We start from the raw sequence: 15,610 nt of genomic DNA on the forward strand, positions 1-15,610 counted from the left end.
CACATAGTTTAACAGTGTCTTTCAACTAAGAAGGTCATTTTAAGCTTGGTTAGGAAATTACCATTGATTTCTGTGGACAGAAATGCAACAGGAAGTGATGTGACTGCTGTAGTGTTCAAGACTCCTGAACTTTGGGGCATCCTTTATGACTTGGTTGAAAGGGATCAATTGTGGGGGGATAGGGTTAATGGGTTTTTACTCAGTTGTAGCTTTCAACTGTAACCAGTGAATGCTTTACCTTATATGGAATTTTGTTGTCTGTCTTTTAGTAGAAATGCAAATTAATGCTGACTGTCCCTTTCTGTTTTGTACAATAGCAAGGGCTACCTTTCATGATAGAATAGAATAGAATAGAATAGAATAGAATAGAATAGAATAGAATAGAATAGAATAGAATAGAATAGAATAGAATAGAATAGAATAGAATTAAGCAGGTTGGAAAAGACCTCAGAGATCATCAAGTCCAACCTATCACCCAACACCATCTAATCATAGTATCATAGTATCGGTCAGGGTGGGAAGGGACCACAAAGATCATCTAGTTCCAACCCCCCTGCCATGGGCAGGGACACCCCACACTACATCAGGCTGCCCAGAGCCTCATCCAGCCTGGGCTTAAACACCTCCAGGGACAGGGCCTCAACCACCTCCCTGGACAGCCCATTCCAGGGTTTCACCACTCTCATGGTGAAGAACCTCCTCCTCACATCTAGCCTGAATCACCCCACCTCCAGCTTCATTCCATTCCCCCTAGTCCTATCACTACCTGAGATCCTGAGAAGTCCTTCCCCAGCCTTCCTGTAGGCCCCCTTCAGATACTGGAAGGCCACAATGAGGTCACCTCGGAGCCTTCTCTTCTGCAGACTGAACAGCACCGACTCCTTCAGTCTGTCAACTAAACCATGGCACCAAGTGCCTCAGCCAGTCTCTTCTTAAACACCTCCAGCGATGGTGACTCCACCACCTTGCTGGGCAGCACATTCCAATGGCCAATCTCTCTTTCTGGGAACAACTTCTTCCTAACATCCAGCCTAAACCTCCCCTGGTGCAGCTTGAGACTGTGTCCTCTTGTTCTGGTGCTGATTGCCTGGGAGAAGAGATCAACCCCCTCCTGGCTGCAACCTCCCTTCAGGTATTTGTAGAGAGCAAGAAGGTCTCCCCGAGCCTCCTCTTCTCCAGGCTTACCAACCCCAGCTCCCTCAGCCTCTCCTCACAGGGCTGTGCTCCAGATCCCTCGCCAGCCTCTTTGCCCTCCTCTGGACACATTCAGTTGTCTCAATGTCCTTCTTAAATTGCGGGGCTCAGAACTGGACATAGTCTTCAAGGTGTGGGCTAACTACTGCTGAGTACAGGGGCAGAATTACCTCCCTGTTCCTGCAGACCACACTATTCCTGATCCAGGCCAGGATGCCATTGGCCTTCTTGGCCCCCTGGGCACACTGCAGACTCACGTTCAGCCTACCATCGACCAGTACCCCCAGGTCCCTTTCTGCCAGGCTGCTCTCCAGTCACTCTGACCCCAGCCTGTAGCACTGCCTGGGGTTGTTGTGACCAGTGTGTAGAACCCTGCACTTAGATATGTTAAATCTCATGCCCTCAGACTCTGCCCATCTGTCCAGCCTGGCAAGGTCCCTCTGCAGAGCTCTCCTACCCTCTAACAGATCAAGTCCTGCCCCCAGCTTGGTGTCATCTGCAAATTTACTGATGATGGACTCAATCCCCTTGTCTAGATCATCAGTAAAGATATTGAACAGGATGGGGCCCAGCACTGATGCCTGGGGGACACCACTAGTGCCTGGCTTCCAGCTGGATGTGGCACCATTCACCACCACTCTCTGGGCTCAGCCTCCAGCCAGTTCCTAACCCAGCTCAGAGTGCTGCTGTCCAAGCCAGGGGCTGACAGCTTGGCCAGGAGTTTGCTGTGGGGGACAGTGTCAAAGGCCTTGCTGAAGTCCAGGTAGACTACATCCACAGCCTGCTCCACAGCCCAGCCCCATCATAGAAGATCAGGTTGGTGAGGCAGGACCTGCTCTTCCTAAATCCATGCTGGCTGGGCCTGATCCCTTGGCCATCCTGTAAGTGCTGTGTGATTGCACTCAGGATGTCCTGCTCCATAATCTTGCCTGGCACTGAGGTCAGGCTGACAGGTATGGAATTCCCTGTCTCCTTCTTCCAGCCCCTCTTGTGGATGGGCATCATGTTGGCAGCTTCCAGTCATCTGGGACCTCTCCAGTGAGCCAGGAGTGGTGAAAAATGATGGAGAGTGACTTGGCCAGCTCATCTGCCAGCTCTCTCAGCACCCTAGGATGGATCCCATCTGGTCCCATGGACTTGTGGGTATCCAAGTGGCTAAGGAGGTCTCTAACTACTTCCTCCTGGATCAGAGGGGAACTGTGCTGCTCCCTGCCTCCATCTGCCAGCTCAGGAGCCCAGTTGTCCTGCAGACAACCTATCCTGCTATTAAAAATTGAGGCAAAGAAGGTGTTAAGTACCTCTGCCTTTTCCTCATCTTTAGTTACAACATTCCCCTCCATGTGCACTAAGGAGTGGAGGTTGTCCTTGCCCTCCTCTTGCCATTAATATATTTGTAGAAGAATTTTTTGTTGTCCTTCACAGCAGTGCCAGTCTAAGCTCTAAATGTGCTTTTGACTCTTTAGTTTTTTTCCTACATGACTTAGCAACATCCTTAAACATTTCATGGGTCATGTCTCCTTCTTTCCAAAGATGATACACCCTCTTTTTTTCTCTTAATTCACTCAGAAGCTCATTGCCCATCCAGGCTGTCTGCCCCGGCGGCTCATCTTCCGGCACATTGGCACAGCCTGTTCCTGCATCTTCAAGAGTTCTTTCTTGAAGCAGGTGCAGTCCTCCTGGACTCCTTTGTTTTTAAGGGCTGTTTCCCAAGGTACCTTCTGAGTTAGTTCCTTGAGTAACCTGAAGTCTGCCCTTTGGAAGTTCAGAGTGGAGGTTTTGTTGCTGCGCCTCTTAGCTTGACTGCATATTGAACACTCAATTATCTCATGGTCACTGGACTCCAGACAGCCTCCAACCACCACAGCTCCCACCAGCCCTTCTCTGCTTGTGAAAAGAAGGTCAAGCAAAGCCTTACCCCTGCTAGGTTCACTCAACAACTGGCATAAGAAGGTATCCTCCATGCACTCATAAGAACCTTCTAGACTGCCTCCTCTGTGCTGTGTTAAGATCCCAGCAGATACCAGGCAGGTTAAAGTCACCCATAAGAACAAGGTCTGGTGATCTTGAGACAGCCTTAAGCTGCCTATAGAATAATTCATCAACCTCTTCATCCTGGTTGGGTGGTCTATAACAGACTCCAACCAGAATGTCTGCCTTGTTGACCTTCTCTCTAATTCTCACTCGCTGGCACTCAACCTGATCGTCCTTAATCTCTGGTTCCATGGCGTCTAGAGCCTCCCTGACATACAGGGCCACCCCTCCACCCCTTCTCCCTCACCTGTCTCTCCTGAAGAGCCTGTAGCCATTGATTACAGTGCTCCAGTCACTTGAGTCATCCCACCACATTTCTGTGATGGCAACTACATCATAACCATCCTGTTGCAACAAGGCTCCCAGCTCCTCTTGTCTGTTACCCATGCTGCGTGCATTAGTATACATGCACTGCAGCTGGGCTGCTGGTTTCATCCCTGACTCCAGTTTACCATCCTCAGACTCCTGTATGGGGGGACTGGTTTCAGCTTCTTCCCCCTTCAAATCTAGTTTAAAGCCCTGTCAATGAGACCTGCCAACTCCCTTCCTAGAACCCTTTTCCCTCTGTGGGATAGGCTGTTCTCATAAGGTGAGGTAGCCTGTGGGTGATCCCAGTTCCTTGGCCACACAGGAAAAGTACATTCCTTACATTTATTTCTTAAAAATCTTAATTTATATTCTAAAAAAAGACTAGTTTTAAATTACAACCAGAGTTTTATGTAATGATTTTAAGCCACTTCTTTAATTTTGATACAAGATTGACTGAGATCCTTCCTATGCAATTCACAATCATTTTTGATACTGGAAGCATTCTTTAATAGTTCACAACCAATATTTTCCATCCAAAACTTCATCACATGAATAGGATTATGATAAAGGACTGTGTTTGGCTAGTGCTGGTTTTGCATAGTACTCACAGGAATATACAAAATCTTGTGTAGATTTATATTTCCGGGCTCCAGACTGGTGGAGACTTGTATGCTCTACTGATAAAATGGTCTCATTGTTTAGAAGGGTACCAGATCTTTGGAGAGAAGCCAGTGGTAATAGGAAAGGAAAAGAAAAACATTGACATAAATCCTCTGCTATACAGAGGCCACTGTAAAAATGTATCAATGACAGTAAGTAATCATACCTTGGAATCCCTGAGCACAGTTTATCGTTGGTATGAAAAAGTAAAGGAGCTGTGGTGTATTTCTAATTCTTAGATCTGTATTGGTTTGGCGTCTTGCTCCTGAAACAATTGGGAGTGACTTCCTTGTCTTTCACATCAAGAAATCTTTCCTGATAGCTACCCATCTGTTGTTCCCCAAAGGACTAGGAAGTAGACTTTAGTCTTTATCTCTTGGACAACAGCAGCCTTTCCATCCCTTTTCTCCAAACAGTGAGAACTCTGTTATATCTAATGCAGTATATCTAATGCAAAGATCGTTATCTGAGCACAGATCTATTTCATCTTGTTTGAATTCGATATGATTTCAAAACATAGTGGGGCCTTGGCATATACTGATCAGAAATAAATTAATTAGAATTAAATATGTTGTGCTCTCCTCTTTCAGCAAGTGGGATCCCAGCGTTTCAGTGTCAATATGCCTCACAAGTTCAGCATTCACAACTACAAAGTGCCAACGTTCTGTGACCACTGTGGTTCATTGCTCTGGGGTCTTTTGAGACAAGGTTTACAATGCAAAGGTAAGGATTCAGAGCTTTTCTTGTTCTTTGTGAGTGGCTTGAAGACTTGGGAGTAGTTTGAGTAATTCTGTCTTTTCCAGCATATACAGAAATTAATAGAATGTAAATAGCAGACTGCTGTAGGGATTGTCATTATGATTAGAAAAATCCTGTCCAGAACATCAGCCAATAGCAGATTCAAAGGACAGAGGTGCAGAAATACATTTTGCACTTGCTGCTGTGTAGGTTTATTGCCATGTAGGAAATTAAAAATTGACAGAAAATTGAGAGCATGAGACTCTACATGCCTTCATCTTAAATGCCTTTTGTGCTTTCAAGTTTGTGATGATGTTTGTTTAACATCATTATTCAATCAGTTTTTTGCTTTAATACCATCTTCAAAAATTAATATTATGTACTGGCTAGGCTAGGCAAAACCAGTCCTGTGTGCCTATATCCAGAAGATGAGATGTTCTGATATCTAGATAAAACATCCTTTGTGATGGTCTGCCTAGTCCCTCTATTCCAGAAAAGAAAGGATTAACTTTGTTCTGCAGCTTAAGGACTGTGTGCTCTGAAGTTGCTACTGGAAGGTGCATTCATGTTGTGTTAGCTGGCTAACAGAAATGGTTGGTTTCATATCTCCTCATTTCAAACAGGTGTATATATTCTAAATAGGGGAGAAAATAGTACAAACACCTGCAAAGGAATGTAGTATTTTAGAAATAGTAAATAAAATACTTCAATTAGTATGTTGATGAGAGTGATGTCATGTGGATTGCCAGATTGTTATAAAGCAGTAACTAATAGAATTACAGGCATTTTCATTTTGTTACCCCCTTACAAATGGGTAGGTCCAGCTTCATAAATAGAAAAAATCATGTTATGTACACTTCTCAACTGCAGATGTGTGGAGTCACACATGTATGTATAAACATGTAGTATTTAGATGAGTCATAACTGTTGGTGAAGGCCAGACCTAATGTTTCATGCCAGAAATTGTTGAGTAGCAAGGGAAAGAAGAAATTTTTTTCTAGTAAAATGATACACACTGAGGGCATTCTGAAGTTCAAGCCTTTCCTTGTGATTCTAGAAAGTGATCAGTTAAAAAATGTTAGACTAAATACTATTACTTTATTACTATTGAAGACTTTAAGTGCTATCTTAATTATGGTGGAGATATGTTCAGATAAATTTTTTCAGATTAACCTCTTTGGATATTTTCTCTCTGAATTTTAATCAGAGCTGTAGTATTTCTCCACTTAATCTGTGAGTATATTGGTTCACTTTTGTATTCTCTCTCAAGTACTAGAGAGGTTCGTTTGCTCTTTGCTGTAGAAAATAATGTTATTTCTCATATGTATGTGTTTCCTGTGTAGCAGATGCGTAGAAACAATAGTTGAAAGATCCAGTGTTCATAAAATTAGTGCCTATAAAAATGAAGTATTGTCTTCATAAAATCTAGAACCCACCTGAGCTGTAAATTATATTTTCTCTGTGCTTCTTTTTCTCTCTTCACAAGTGCTGAGCAATGTTCCCTTCTTCAGTGATGTACTTGCTTGCCTAGCATGGTTATTAACATCCCCAAAAAGAGTGTATTCCAGAGGTTTCTTCTTCTTCTTCTTCTGTTGTTTCACTGCTTATTCCTGTGCTTCTTTTTACAAAGGACATTCATGAAGTTGGACTGCACCAATTTTTCCTGCCTGCTTTATTTCAAGCAGTCCAGTTTGTCCGTGTCCGCTGTTAAACGCATCCTGGGTCAAACATTTTACTTGCTACTGAACCTTTGTCACCATATATACATGTACTGAAAAAAATGTCACGTGTAACAATTTCTTTTTGCTCTTCTTGTGAGCTAAAAGGTACTTGAAAAGGAAAGACACCTGCTTTCAAAAGCACATGGTTACTGCTGCAGATACAGTGCCTGTGCATGGTCTTAGAGGAAAATGTGGTTTGTTTCTTTTGGGCTTATGCAGTGAAATCATTGTTGATGAACATTGTAATGAAATACAGCTTTATAAATGCATAATTCTAAGGTATTTTTTTCCTCTCAAAAATAATGAAATTAGGAATATTGAATGCTAATCTAGTATTTAATTACACTTGCAGATTTGCTTTCCTTATGCCTTGCTCCACAAGAGGGCAGTGGAGTCTAAGATACTATACGTCATCTGTTGCTAACAAATCCATGCTGTGCTATTTTTAATGGAGCTATATGTTCTTCTTCGTTCCCCATATCCTGGAAGCAATATGACCTTTTTTCCTCTTACTAGTGAGCTAATTTAAGATAATATTTAAGACCTCTTTGCTTATTAAATGGATTGCTATCTAAAGAAAGAGAATGTCTAACAGTGCCAAAGACTTATTAAAACTTAAACCAGTGTGTCTTTATGCCTACTTACATGAGGAGTTAATCTACATGAGTAAAATAGAATAAGAGGTAGTAATAATACCTGAGGAACTACTTTTGTACTTTGATTATGAGAGCAGAAGTGGGCTGCTAAATCTGAGCTACAAAGCACTTTAATTCAAATTTTATCTAAGGTTTACTGAGATTGTTAGATATTTTCATTTGCTCCTGTGTCTGTTCTGAGTACTGCATGTAATCACTATTTGACATAATCACAGCAGAAGAATTTTAAACAGGCTAGTAATTCTGTATTAGGATTCATGTGTCGCCATAAATTCAGCTAAGTCTTTTTCTACTGCAATTTCATTTATTTAGAAAAGTTATTGGTAGGTCCAAAAAGGTCTGATTTAAGTAAGGCAAATGCATGCAAAGGTAGTATTTAATTTACTCTGCAACTTTACATTTCATTGCAGTTTGCAAGATGAATGTACATCGACGCTGTGAAACAAATGTGGCACCAAACTGTGGAGTGGATGCTAGAGGCATAGCTAAAGTTCTTGCAGATCTTGGAGTCACTCCAGATAAAATCACTAACAGTGGGCAGAGGAGGAAAAAGGTAATTCTACTATGTAGTGTCACATACTATGTCTACTATTTAGTGTCACATAAAAAAAACTAATGAGATGAGCATGGCTTACTGCAACTTTACAAGTTGGGCTTCAGTACCACTCATTTGACTTGCAAAGAAAATTTTCAGTCAGTACAGAGCTAAGACTGGCTTTTGATTTGTAAGCACAAATCATCTATTCTGAATTTCAATACACAATTTATTTTGACCTGCTGCAGTTTTGCAAGCCTGGAGTCTTTATAGAATCCAGAAGGAGTTCTGGTTTTTTTTGGGTTGTTGGTTGGTTTTTCAGTGGGGTTGGGTTTGGTTTTTTTTTTTTGTTTGTTTGTTTGTTTGCTTTTTAATGTTGAGGCATATGATTTGCCAGAAAGAAAGTGAGTGGCACAACAGTTTGTAAAAACAAAGATGGCGCTTTGGTTCAGAATTGGTATTGTATTGAGACACAGTGCTACTCTATGACATTATAAATGCAGATCATGACCAACATGAAAAGGAGCTGATTGCCAGATGATGGTTCTAGAGTAATCATCACAAAGAACTAGACTTCTAGAATAAAAAACATAGGTCAATGCAGTTACATCCAAAGCTGATGGAATTATTCTGGATTGTTTATGTAGCCAGTATCATAATTTGGCCACAATTTCTATTTGTGTGATTGTGACAACAGATCCATTGCTCTCACTTAAAGAAATAAATCACAGAATCATAGAATTCATTGGGTTGGAAGGGACCTTTGAAAGTCATCTAGTCCAACTCCTCTGCAGCAAGCAGAGACATCCCCAACTAGATCAAATTGTTCAGAGCCCTATCAATCCTGACCTTGATTGTCTCCAGGATGGAGCCTCCACCACCTCCTTGGGCAACCTGTTCCAGCATTCTACCACGCTCACAGTAAAGAACATCCTAATGCCCAATATATATCTACCTCACTGGTTTAAAACCATCGCCCCTCATCCTAGTACTACATGCCCTTGTAAAGAGTCTCCTCACAGCTTTCTTGTAAGCCCCCATGATTTCTTAAAATTGGAATTGTTCATAGCTAATTGCAGGTGCTGAGACTCAACAGCCAGTTCCTGGAAGCTCTTCATCAGAAGAAGATAGGTCAAAGTCAGCACCAACTTCACCATGTGATCAAGGTCAAAAATGTCTTTTTATTTCCTAACTGATACATATTGTGTATATGCTGTATATTGTATTTTCCTTCTTCGTGTGGAGTAAAAAAGCAATTAAATTTATGAACTGCAAAACTTTTTTTAAAAGACCTACTTCTCATTTTGTTTGTCTGTGAAATTAAGTGGCTTTTATAGGGAAAACTGTAAAACAGTCATCTTAAAATATTAAGTGTACTAGATGAGTCCTTGCCTAAACAAATACCTTAATGTAAGGAGGTTATATATTCTACTGTAAGAGTGAGGACATTTGAAACAGAACCACAGACCTTGAGAGAACCTTTACTTACTGGGAAAACTTCTCTCTGTTAGTGAAATAAATAAAATTGCCTCTGTGCAATTCCAGGTTGAACATTTGTGATAATAAAAACTTCCATTTAGTTAGGCTATGCCAGCATGCCTGTGTTGTCTCTAGAGACCTTGTAAAATCATGTTTCCTTTCAGTGATTTTTTTTTCCATGCATAGATTTGGAGACAGATTTTTTAATCTTCACTGACATGACCTGACTTGACAGAACATGCATCTGATCAGCACTTTCTGGATCTGATCTGACTGTTTTTTAAAATCAGACATCTGTGAAATGTCTTGTGTACCATCACACGTGCAAACTGAGGAACAAAAAATCTTTACACCAAGATGTAGGAAGATGGATGCTTTTGTGTCAGAGTCTCTGAAAATTATTTACAGTTGAGAAACTTCTCAGTCTTATTATCAAGGAAGATACTTTCAAAGGTCTGCCGTAATAAGTACTGTAAGGCTGTAATCCAGAAATCATTTTAATTGTCAGTCTTTTAGTGTCATGGGAAGTATTTTGATTAAATAACTTTTTTTAATACTTGATCTTTTGCTTCAATTAAGAACAAAGCATTTTTCTAAATTCCCTTTTTAAATTTCACTTCTGTAGCTGTTCCTTCCAAGGCTATCAGGCAGAAGTGCTATGCAAGAGCTCAAAGCAGACCTCAAGGTCTGTTAGCCACCAGAACTCACTACATTTAACGCTGAGAAACCTTCATTACATTTAGCATATCTACACAATTGCTGCTTGAAGCAGTGCTAGGAAGTGGTCAAATACCACTGATAACAGCTGGAGCTGAGTAAGATGCTGCATTCCTGTTGACTTTAAGGACTGGGATACTCAACTATCCTTTGAACTTTTGAAGATATAACTGAAAATACTTAAGCAGGAAGATATGATTATTCCAAAAAAGTACTTCTCTGTGGTACAGGAACACCCAAAATCACTAAAACAACTGCTATTCTGACACTAATGTTTTGTATATGTCATTTTCTTAGCTTCAATTTAAAAGACCAGTCTTCCTGTTGGAGAAGGGTTTTGGATGATTGCTGTAAGGTAGAAAAGCAGTTTGCTGAATATATGTTCTTAACCCCAGAATGCTCAATACAGTATTCGTGGATGCTGAATGTCTTTTCTCAAACTGATGTAAACTAACTCAGGCAGATTTTCTGATGGCTTTTAAAAACAAACACCTTTTTATCACATTTCTACAGAAATCAAAGAGCTGGAAAACAATATTAGGAAAGCATTATCATTTGACAATCGAGGAGAGGAACACAGAGCAACTGCTACAACATCGACAGACAACCAGCTTAACAAACCTGGGGAGAATGGTGAAAACGGAGAGGTCAAACAGGCCCAGACCAAGCGAATAGGCCTCGAAGAATTCAACTTCATCAAAGTATTAGGGAAAGGCAGCTTTGGCAAGGTTGGTAGCTTTGGGGTTTGGTGGGGTTTTTTGGGTTTTCTTTCTTGTTTTTTTTACTGATGGGCAGGCTTTCTGTGACTGTATTCATAGTGACATTCAGGAAAGTGCTTCCACTCATTGGGTAAAAGCAACTTTTACTCCACAGATCTGGAATATCACCCTCCAGATCAGCTAACATTTTCTGTACTTCAGCTCATTTTGCTAACTAGAGTCAAGTAATTTGAAACGAAAAGTTGATATTTTGCTGTTTCAAGACTTTGGTAATGAAAACATGCAGAGAGTTACATACATACTGTTCAACAAGATAATTAATTGTGGTTGGGCAGGAAAAAAACAGCCCAGTACTAATGTTGTGGTGTTCCGAGTTCATTCCCTTTCTAATACCCAGTTCAAGTTTACTTATTTGACAGTACAGTTTGTGTGTTTGTTTTTTTGTCAATGGGTGTCCTCAGTACTGGCTGGAGGAGGCAGAATGCCAGCACTTGCCACTCGGATACACAAGAGGCTTAGGCAGCTGCCCAAAATACCACATACCCAGCAAAGATGTAGTTCACCAGATACCTTCACACAGTAGAGAATTGGTGAGAGTGGAAAGGGCATTTCTGTATTGACAGGTCTTAGAGATTTTCTTTTCACAGTGCTGTGCACCATGGAATCAAGGAAGACCAAAACGCCAATCTGTTTCACAAGTACACTCCTCCTTTCCTGATATAAGGGAGCTCTAGATACAGAGGGACAGGACTGAAGTAGTTCTTTCATCTCCCTGTTTTCTAATCCTTTCTCTGAAGATTAGTGTCTCTAGGGCAGGAATCACCTTAAACAGAGTATAGAATTTGAACATTAAATATCACAGTATCACAGTATAACTTAGGTTGGAAAGGACCTCGAGGATCATCGAGTCCAACCTATCAACACAGACCCCATGACTAGACCATGGCACCAAGTGCCACGTCCAATCTCCTCTTGAACGCCTCCAGGGATGGTGACTCAACCACCTCCCCAGGCAGCCCATTCCAATGATGAGTGACTCGCTCGGTGAAGAGCTTCCTCCTTACCTGAGTCTAAACCTCCCCTGGCGCAGCTTGAGACTGTGTCCCCTTGTTCTGGTGCTGGTTGCCTGGGAGAAGAGACCAACCCCGTCCCTGCCACAACCACCCCTCAGGTAGTTGTAGAGGGCAATGAGGTCACCCCTGAGCCTCCTCTTCTCCAGGCTAAACAATCCCAGCTCCCTCAGCCTCTCCTCATAGGCCTTGTGTTCAAGGCCTCTCACCAGCCTTGTTGCCCTTCTCTCGACACATTCAAGTGTTTCGATGTCCTTCCTAAACTGAGGGGCCCAGAACTGGACACAGTACTCAAGGTGCGGCCTAACCAAAGCAGAGTACAGGGGCAAAATGACTTCCCTGCTCCTGCTGGCCACACTATTCCTAATGCAGGCCAGGATGCCATTGGCCCTCTTGGCCACCTGGGCACACTGCTGGCTCATATTCAGGTGGCTGTCGATCAGCACCCCCAGGTCCTTCTCTGTTTGGGAGCTCTCCAGCTACTCCGACCCCAGCCTGTAGCTCTGCATGGGATTGCCGTAGTCAAAGTGCTGCACTCGGCACTTGGACTTGTTGAATGACATCCCATTGGACTCTGCCCATCTGTCCAGTCGGTCGAGGTCCCTCTGCAGAGCCTTTCTACCCTCTAACTGACTAACATCTGCTCCTAACCTGGTGTCATCTGCAAATTTGCTGATGACTGACTCAATCCCCTCATCCAGATCATCAATGAAGATGTTGAAGAGGACGGGGCCCAGCACTGATCCTTGGGGGATGCCACTGGTGAATGGCTGCCAGCTGGATATGGCACCGTTCACCACCACTCTCTGGGCTCGGCCCTCCAGCCAGTTCCTAACCCAGCACAGAGTGTAGCGGTCCAAGCCACGAGCTGACAGCTTAGCCAGCAGTTTGCTGTGGGGGACAGTGTCAAAGGCCTTGCTGAAGTCCAGGTAGACCACATCCACAGGCCTCCCCACATCCACCAGGCGGGTCACCTGATCATAGAAGGAGATCAGGTTGGAGAGAAAAGACCTGCCCCTCCTAAATCCATGTTGGCTGGACCTGAGCCCTTGGCCATGCTTCAGGTGTACAGTTATTGCCACCAGGATAATCTGCTCCATCATTTTCCCTGGCACTGAGTTCAGGCTGACTGGCCTGGAGTTTCCAGGTTCCTCCATCCGACCTTACTTATGGATGGGGACCACATTGGGCAGTTTCCAGTCATCTGGGACCTCACCGGTGAGCCAGGACTGGAGGAAAATGATGGAGAGCGGCCTGGCCAGCACATCTGCCAGCTCTCTCAGCACCCTAGGATGGATCCCGTTCGGTCCCATGGACTTGTGATGTCCAAGTGGCTCAGCAGGTCCCGAACTCATTCCTCATGGATTTCCGGGGCATTACACTGCTCCCCGACCCCATCGCCCAGCTCTGGAGGCCACTCATCCTGAACTCCTGCCTTGCTGTTAAACATTGAGGCAAAGAAGGCGTTCAGGACCTCAGCCTTTTCCTCATCTTTGGTCACCATGTTCCCCTCCAGGTCCAATAAGGAGTGCAGGTTCTTCCTGCCATTCTTCTTATTGTTAATATATTTGTAAAAATGCTTTTTATTGTCTTTCACAGAGGTGGCCAGCTTCAGTTCCAGCTGGGCCTTTGCCTCCCTAATTTTATTCCTACATAATCTAACAGCTTCCTTAAACATACCTCGAGAAGCCTTCCCCTCCTTCCAAAGGTGATACAGCCTCTTTTTTCCCCTTAAATCCTCCAGGAGCTGCTTGCTCATCCAGGCTGGTCGCCTTCCCCGCCGGCTTGCCTTCCGGCACGTGGGAACCGCCAATTCCTGTGCCTTCAAGAGCTCCTGTTTGAAGTAGGTCCAACCATCCTGGACCCCTTGGTTCATGAGGGCTGGTACCCAGGGGACTTTACAAATAAGATTCTTAAACAGGCTGAAGTTTGCCCTCTGGAAGTCCAAGGTGAAGGTTCTGTTGGTGCTCCTCCCTATCTCCCTGCATATTGAAAACATCACTATCTCGTGGTCACTGCACCCTAGGCAGCCTCCCACGATCACGTCTCCCACCAGCCCTTCCCTATTGGAGAACAGCAGGTCAAGCAGAGCCTGTCCCCTGGTAGGCTCACTTAACAGCTGTGTCAGGAAGCAGTCCTCCATTCACTCTAGGAATCTTCTGGATTGCCTCCTCCCTGCTGAATTAAGTTCCCAGCAGATATCTGGGAGGTTGAAGTCGTTGACAAGAACAAGATCTGATGATCTTGAGACGGCCTCCAGCTGCTTGTAGAACAATTCATCAGCCTCCTCATCCTGGTTGGGTGGTCTGTAACAGATTCCAATCAGGATGTCAGATTTGTTAGGCTGCCCTCTGATTTTAACCCACAGGCTCTCAACTCCCTCATCTTCCACCTCAAGTTGTGTGGCAGAGAGTGACTCCCTAATATACAGAGCCACCCCTCCTCCTCTTCTCCCTTGCCTGTCTCTCCTAAAGAGCCTATAGCCCCCCAGTGTAGCACTCCAATCGTGGGTGTTGTCCCACTGTGTTTCTGAGATGGCGACTATATCATAGTCGCCCTGATGGATCAGGACCTCCAGCTCCTCTTGCTTGTTGCCCAGGCTGCGTGCATTGGTGTACATGCATCGCAGCTGGGTTCCTGACTTCTCAACTGACCCTACCTTGTGCCCTACTCTTTCCTCTGCAGAGGGACCGATTGCCTCACCCACCCCCTTCAGACCTAGTTTATAGCCCTCCTAATGAGCCCTGCCAACTCCAGTGCCAGGACCCTCTTACCCCTTCTAGATAGATGCACCCCATCAGGACCCAGCAGGTCAGGTGCGGTGAAAGTTGTCCCATGGTCAAAGAACCCAAAGTTCTGCTGCTGGCACCATCCCCTGAGCCAATTGTTGATGGTGTGGGTTCTCCCATTCCTCTCAGTGTACACCCCTGCCACTGAGGGAACTGAGCAGAACACCACTTGAGCTCCTGCCCCATCGATCAGTTGTCCAAGGGCCCTGAACTCCTTCTTAATCGCCCTGGTGCTCTTCTTGTCTATCTCATCACTCCCAGCCTGTATCACCAGCAGAGGGTGCTGTGCTCCAGACCCCTCCCCAGCTTTGTTGCCCTTCTCTGGACACATTCCAGCATCTCAACATCTTTCCTAAACTGAAGGGCCCAGAACTGGACACAGGACTCAAGGTGTGGCCTAACCAGTGCTGAGTACAGGGCACAATGACTTCCCTGCTCCTGCTGGCCACACTGCTCCTGATCCAGGCCAGGATGCCATTGGCTTTCTTAGCCACCTGGGCACACTGCTGTGTATTTCCAGTGCAAACTCATGTGTAACCCTGAGTAAATGGTATCTTGTTGCTCATATGTAAATGTAATTACTGTTCATTTTAGGTAATGTTAGCTGAGCTGAAAGGAAAAGATGAAGTATACGCAGTGAAAGTTTTGAAGAAAGATGTCATACTTCAGGATGATGATGTAGACTGTACAATGACAGAAAAGAGAATTCTGGCATTAGCACGGAAACACCCATACCTAACACAACTTTACTGCTGCTTCCAGACGAAGGTAAGATATCTGAGCGTTTTACCTTTTTTTTTTTTTTCCCCAAGGAACAATGTTCACTATTTCCAGAACAAATACAGGAACATGACAGTACAGCAAGACCGCAAAAATATTTGGAGAAGTGTTTGCCATTTCAGTAATATTGAATAGGAATACTGACTACTATTAAGTAGCCAAAATGCTACTACCTTCTAAGTACCAAGAGATGGCAGTAAATGAGTGTAATT

At 43.8% G+C, this 15,610-nt stretch overlaps 1 protein-coding gene across 1 annotated transcript in view; it reads left to right on the top strand.

The window, feature by feature from the left end:
- Positions 1-15,610, top strand: part of PRKCE (protein kinase C epsilon) — a 350,754-nt gene that overhangs the window by 210,945 nt on the left and 124,199 nt on the right. The window contains exons 6-10 of the mRNA XM_068158885.1: positions 4,785-4,917; positions 7,720-7,862; positions 8,914-9,010; positions 10,554-10,768; positions 15,213-15,386. Coding sequence (XP_068014986.1) covers positions 4,785-4,917; positions 7,720-7,862; positions 8,914-9,010; positions 10,554-10,768; positions 15,213-15,386 — 762 coding nt within the window. The remainder of the gene's footprint in view (positions 1-4,784; positions 4,918-7,719; positions 7,863-8,913; positions 9,011-10,553; positions 10,769-15,212; positions 15,387-15,610) is intronic.

The sequence above is a fragment of the Melanerpes formicivorus genome, unplaced genomic scaffold (genome assembly GCF_026170545.1).
Source record: "Melanerpes formicivorus ecotype bairdi unplaced genomic scaffold, bMelFor1.0.p_v2 SCAF_43, whole genome shotgun sequence".
NCBI classification, from domain to species: domain Eukaryota; kingdom Metazoa; phylum Chordata; class Aves; order Piciformes; family Picidae; genus Melanerpes; species Melanerpes formicivorus.